The 7,330-nt window shown below is 27.8% G+C and overlaps 1 protein-coding gene across 1 annotated transcript; it reads right to left on the minus strand.

Annotated features, from left to right (window-relative positions):
- Positions 1 to 3,635: 3,635 nt before the first annotated feature.
- LOC107007405 (early nodulin-like protein 2) lies at positions 3,636 to 5,423 on the minus strand. The gene is made up of 4 exons (XM_015206020.2): positions 5,076 to 5,423; positions 4,654 to 4,950; positions 4,378 to 4,515; positions 3,636 to 4,276 (listed from the first exon to the last, which is right to left on the minus strand). The coding sequence occupies exons 1-4, from the start codon at positions 5,242 to 5,244 to the stop codon at positions 3,798 to 3,800; spliced, it is 1,083 nt and encodes a 360-aa protein (XP_015061506.1). The 5' UTR covers positions 5,245 to 5,423; the 3' UTR covers positions 3,636 to 3,797.
- Positions 5,424 to 7,330: the final 1,907 nt, after the last annotated feature.

The raw sequence follows: 7,330 nt of genomic DNA on the forward strand, positions 1-7,330 counted from the left end.
TATGGACCTTGTTGCTACCATGTGTAACAAACTCAGTCTCATTGCAATGTCCAAATCATTGAAAGGATGCATATCGAGTACAAAGATATTATTGCTTCTCGTTATAAATAAATATATGAGCCATTTGTCTAGTTCAGACGTTTGGTCATGAAAATAAAATAAAAATAATTTTATTTGAAAATTTAATATTAACAATGTTTGGTAGGTAAATAGGAAATAAATTATTTATGTATAAAATAATACGACGTTCGAATAATAATTTAGAAATCTTCATAACTTATAATTCATGGAGGAAACTATGTACTAATTTTATGTCGGATAAAAGATGGAATAACCAACACATAAATAACTAATTTTTGCATAGCTAATATCTGCATAAAATAATACATAGAGGATTCACTTATAATTAAATCCTGCACTATTAATAAATACATAACTCTAATCAACTACCAAACGGCTCAAAAAAAAATATTTACAATATTTTCCTCCTCCAGAGTAAGTATATATATTAGGGTTGTTTAAAATCGAACCAAAATTGATAACCTAAACTAAAAAAAAGTTATTGATTTGTCGGTAATGGTTACTGGATTAGCAGTTTTAGTAATGGTTTTGATTTTTTATGATTATCGAATTATCCGTTTTTAACAGTTTGCAGTTTATTCTTAACATGTTAAGTACCGATAACCGGATAGTAAATTAAATAATTAGATTTATACCATTTGGTATATTAAGTCCTTGACTTAGATTTTAATTTCATACTTTTATTTTTTATTGTCTCAAACTCTCGGTTATTTTATAATATGACAATATTTGCTTTTGAGCAAAATGTGATTTGTCAACTCATGTGTACATATTTATTTTGATTTGTCACCTTATTCTAAGTGATTTTCAAAAAAATAAATTATTATCAAATCTTAATGGTCAAATCGATAACGATCAATAACGACAAACTAATGAGACGATATCTTAATGATTATATAATAGTTTAATATATCTATAAATTAAAACCGATAAATTAAATTGATAAACTTCAAATTCAAATCGATAGACAACAAAAATAAATACCCTTTGAAATCCAAATTTAGTGTAAAGGGTGTTAGGTGGGGGTTTATATTTTTGGAAAAGATCTTATTGGCACCCACTTTCATTTGAGACAATTAATAATACAGAAAAAAAAAGGGCATTTCTTTAGTGCTTTTCTACTTTTACTTATGTTCCTTGCTAAAGTAAAATAAATGTTTTAGACTTTTACTTAACTTTTTTTAAAAATATTTTTTTTACTTCCTACTTTTAATTAACAAAAATTCTTTTTTCATTTATAAATGCTTTGTAGTACCTTTTTATGCTGCAGAGAATTGGATTCTCCTTGAATTGTCAAGTTTCATGGATTTGATAATTCTTTTAAAGATTAATCTCATATTAATATATAGTTAAAATCCAAGTTCCACCACATAAGTAGGAATATCAAATTCCATTATAAGCAAGTAGCATATATTCTTATTAAAAGAAGTTATCTAGATGCATAAATTATATTGTATATATAAAGTATTTTTTAAAATTTTATATAAAGACTGTTTCATCCGTCAGAAATTTCAGTAAAATTTTCTGAAAATCTCAAGTCCAAATTTCTTTTCTAGCTCTCTTAATTAAATTTTTGAATCCGTCACTCTATATCAACCTAGTCTATAACCCACATTGCTTACCAATTTGTTTAAAATGTACTTTCTTATGTTTAAATGGAAATTATAACAAAATACATCAATTCATACAATAGTAAGATAGGATAAGTAGAGAAGTGAATGCAAAAATTATATCACTGGTGTAGTGAATTATAAAATCGATTTTCTCTTAATTAAAGAATTTATAGGTACGAATTTTTTTAGAGAGCGCTTCCTCCGGATGAAGCACAATATGACACGTATTCAAAATAATCGAACTCTAATATACGAATTTTTTTAGAGAGCGCTTCCTCCGGATGAAGCACAATATGACACGTATTCAAAATAATCGAACTCTAATATAAATATCAAGACATCAAAAAAATAATTTATGAAAAATCAATGTATAGGCTAATTAATGTAACTACTTACCAACCAACAAGTGGCATGGAGAAATTGATTAGCACCTTCCATGGAGAAAAAGTTTATCCCCCTTCCAATTTATTTGACACGAGGATCAATTAGACAATTTATCACATCACCATTTAAATGTAATAAATTAATACTTTAATAAATAATTATTATTAATAGAGTAATAAGAGTAAAATTAAAAATTAAAAAATAAATTTTTTTTAAATTTTTTTCAAAACTAAACAAGTAAAAATGTAGCGAACAAGTAAAATGATATACTACCTGATTAATTAAAATGATAAAGTGATTATATATTTTCAAATCTAATAACTCTCGAGATAATAATTTCAATGGAGTACATATATTACTTTATTCGTTTCATTTTATATGTCATCTTTTTACTTTGTACTTGCATAAAGATATGATATAATTTTACCCTTCTATTTTTATTTAATATTTTCTTAAGTTAATTTTGTTAACAAAAGACAAAATTAAGTAATTATTCTATCAAGAGTATAATAGATAAAATATGATAATTTATATATAAATTTTATAAAATGACAAATATTGTACTTCAGCTATTTATAGAAAGAAACTTCATATGAAGTCGGAAAGAAGTAAGTATCAATTATATTTTTAATAATCATATGAAGTCCGAAAGAAATAAGTATCAATTATATTTTTAATAAAGACGATAAATAAATAAAAATGAAAATGAATAATACCTTCCCAAATAACAATGTTCACTTTAATTTTTTCGAAAACATTAAATTTCAAAACTTTGTGACAGATGGAGCAGTTTCATACTGCACCCTTTTTTGTAGTTAGACTATTTATATCAGTAATAAATCACATTAATTTTTGGAAGGCTAGTCAACAAAAATTAATACTCCCTCTATTATTTTTATTAAGATGATATTTATTTTAAGATAAATGAAAAAAACCACTTCAAAAATTTAAGTCATCTTATTATTATTATTACACCAAAGTTTACGCACATAATAAGTAAACGAAGAAAAGAGACGACTTCACATCCGTACGTTAATAAATTTATATTTGGAACGTATTGCATGACTTTGACTTTATTAGAATTTCTATAGCATCGGGAAAAGTTATACTTGAGCGATATTTTTAAGTACACGTCAAATAATTTGTCGTTTTTTTAATTTCTTTTAGATGAAGATTATTTATATTTTTTTGTTTTGTTTTAAAAATCATTTTTTCTATAAATTTTTAAACGAAGATATTTAGAAGAGATAATTCTGAATGATTATGACGATGTGTATAGAGATTTTGATTTAGACAATAAAAACGAAGGAAAAAGTCTCACTTTCAAACATTTGGATTGTTGGTAGACAATTCAATTTTTGAAGGAGGAAACACTTAATACCTTCGTAAATCGATCGCCAAAACTTAAATAGAATTCTTTTTTATATAAAAAGGATGATAAGTTATATTTGTGCATGATTTAAAAATTCTCTATAAATGTTCTCTAACAAAACAAAAACAAAAACCAGAATTAAACGGGTATACATAAATTCAAATTTTAAGTCTCACCCACAAAAATTAAAAGCAAAAAGATAAAAATTAAATACATCTATTGTATATCTAAAAACACGCCAATAATCTCCGAATTATTCAAGAAATTAAAAACAAAATACAGTAACCAAAAAAAAAGAAAAAAAAAGAAAAAAACACAAATTAAATATAATATCTAATAATTTTACCCTAAGGTAAAGTAATAAATTCTGCTAAAGTCACAGTTAAAACGAGTGAAACGGCTGACACAAGTACAACTGATGGAGTAAATGCCTTCACTGCAAATGAATTTGGGTTTTCTGGTGCGCCAGCTGGCGAATTGATGTCCGCCGGAGTATTGCTGCCGCCGGGACCTAAAGCACTACTTCCCGGTGCTCCCGCCGATGGTCCGCCTGCCAATGGTCCTCCTGCCGATGGTCCCGGTGACATACTTACTGTTGGTCCGTCTGCCGCCGGTGCAATAGCGCTTCCAGATGGTCCGCCTGCCGACGGTGCAATACCGCTTCCAGACGATGGTCCGCCTGCTACAGGTGAAGAAGAACCTGGAGTACTAGTTGACGGTCCATTTGCTACCGGAGACATTGCCGGAGCTACGGATCCTCCGGTCGCAGGAGATGGTGGAGATGCGGTTGAACCGGAAGGTGTAGGTGATGAGGTTGGTGATTTACCTGAACAAATAGATAAACTATATGATTCAATTTACGTTCAATACGTTAAAAATCGAACGAAATTAAACGTTGAATCTATCAAATCGAAATTCTACATTTACCTGCAGGAGTAGATACAGGTGCTCCATTAGGTGACGATGCACCCGGTGTAGATGACCCCGCCGGAGCATTAGCTGAAGGTGACGACGGTGTACCCGGTGTAGACGATCCTTTAGACGGAGCAGCTGCCGGAGTTGAGCCTGCATTAATCACGTAAGTTCTCAATCGAATCATGTAATTTTACCCTTAGATGCAATAACTCGCAAACCATATAGGAGATGTCAACTAAATCACGTAAAATTGAACGGGAATAAAATGAAAATTCTGATTCTGCGTACCTCCAGAAGGAGTAGATGGTGGTGTAGTTGATCCATTACTAGGTGGAGCAACTCCCGGTGCCGGAGTTTGTGGTGGTTTACCTTGATTCCTAGCAGAAATCACAACAATTTGCAACTTTTGGCCTTTATCACAGTTATCTTTGTTCCCACTGATAAAGTAAAAAGGACCAGACCGATCCAACGTGAAAATCGAGTTTCCATCCTCCATTTTCTTAATTGGATTTCCAGTATTGCACTTATCATAATCATCCTTACTCACCTCCAACACAGAATCTGCTCCTTGCTTATACTTAAACACTAAAAAACCACACAAAAAAAGAAAAGAAAGTATCAAATAATGTTACATATAGAAAAAACTCGTTTACCAATTATATTGTTCGAATTCTTCAATCAAAAAAATAAAGAGACATGTTAAGACTTACGAACAGAGTCGTTGATTATAAATCTCATATGTTGAGACCAAGTGTTGTAATCAATAGAAGGGTTAAGGACCCAACCATCTTTACCACCAACAGTAAATTGATAAGAATATGAAGTTGTAAACAAACAAGCCAACATGAATAAAACTACAACATGTATTTGCTGAGCCATGGGCAATATTTTTCTTCTCTTTGTTGTTTCAAAATGAGTTCAATATGACTCTTTTTGTGTGGTGATAAAAAGTAAAACACTAAAAAAGAGTCACGAGAAATAGAAAAAAAAATTAGTTCTTCACGAGAAGTCTAGAAAAAACAATAGAAAGGTTAATAGGGAGACTACAAAGTTTATATAGACTTTGTGTGCAGTATGCACTACTTTAGATAGTTGTTGGTCTTTGTATATTAAGATTAAGGTTACCGTTGTAATGAGGAAAAAATATCCACTCAAAATTATATTATTTTCTTCGTTTTAATTTAGGAAAAAGTCTGAAATATATCAGATGTTTAAAAATGATCTTTTAGTTCCTTGCATGATTTAATAGTGTATTTTAAAGGTATATATGTGTCAGCATAAATATCATAGATATTACATTATTATAAATAATAACGTGTACGCGTGAGCACATATATACCTTTAAAACACACTATTAAATAGTATGATAAAAGATCTTTCATAAAATTTAATATCGTAATAATAATTTCGGTCAAAATTAATCCTTTTTCCTTTTAATTTAGATAAACGTGTTTGATTGAACACACCTCTAAGAAAATAAAGTAGAATTTATATTTGTATGTTTCATAATTTACACAAGTCATAGAAATTATAATGTCCAGAAATCATTTTATGACAGATATAATGAGGAATTTAAAATTAAATTATTACTCCTTTTGATTTTAATTTATCTGATACTATTTAAGTGATAATTTTTTTTTTTAAAAAAAAAGGATGATCGAAGGTGGTTGAAATTTACGGTTCAAACCATATTTTAAAACAAATTTATTAACGATTTTCGTAATGTGTCATTATTTTGGATAGAATAAAAAAAGTATGTGACTTTTTTGTGATAAAGTAAAAACAATGCTCACATAAAATGAAATAGAGCAAATAATTAAATTTGTTTTAAAATAAAGAAAATATTTTGTGTTAATAATATTAAGGACTATTAACTTTACACTTTTTTGGCACTTAATGAAATATTTTATCGATCACATAATGTATTGATATTTTAAACCTGCAGATTTTAAATAAAACATTCAATTTTTTATTAATTCATATTATGTTATATAAATTGAAGCTAAGGGCGCCCTTTTGAGTAAGACAAAAGATCTTATTCTATTGATCTATTTTATATTACATTAAAAAGAATTGTATTTTTATATTTAAAATAATTTAAATATTTTTATAGTAACAGTAATATCATTAAATATTTAAAATTATAAATCCTAAATTATTTTCTTCATTTCTTGAAGTTCATGTGTAATTAGATTAAGCGATAAAATTAAATGAAGAGTAAAATATAAAGATACCCCTAAATAATAGTGAAATTATCAGTAGCACATCTAAATTATTTCTTTTTGATACTATTATTCACTCAGTCAAACTTATTTAATGATATTTATTTATTTTTTGCATTATCCCAATAATAATAAAAGTGAAGGTAAGATAAGAAAAAACTATTTGGGAAACTGTGAGGACCAATAAGGCGTAAACGAATTGCAATGTTCTACAGTATGTTTGGAATCAAATGGATAGAATATCTACTTGGAGAAAAAAGTTATCCACATATATAAATATATAAAAAAAACATTTTCATTTTAATTTGTTTATTTTTACTCAACTTAATTATATATATATAGTTTTTGTTAATTTAGAATTTTTTCATCTAATTGAAGGGTACATGTGACAAGTTTGTAGACGGTAAGGATAAAAATAAGTTTATTTTAACGGTAAAGGCATATTTAATTAATAAAATAAAATTGAAAAATATTTTTAACCCTTTTTCTTTAATACAAATACAAAGTAAAAGCTGACATATAAAATGAAACGAAGAGAATACTCTATGAGACACATTGCTTTTCTTCCAAACAATGTTCTCTTTCTCATAAGAAGACTTAGGTGAGAGTTTGCTCTCCTCTTTGTAGTCTTTAAAGTTGATTTGATAATAACATCAAATTTTAATTTTTAGACTCTTTTTTTTTTCTTTACTTTACTAATCTATCTTTTTATTGCCTTTATTTCATATGGTTGGTATTGGCAC

This window comes from Solanum pennellii, chromosome 12 (assembly GCF_001406875.1).
Source record: "Solanum pennellii chromosome 12, SPENNV200".
NCBI classification, from domain to species: Eukaryota; Viridiplantae; Streptophyta; class Magnoliopsida; order Solanales; family Solanaceae; genus Solanum; species Solanum pennellii.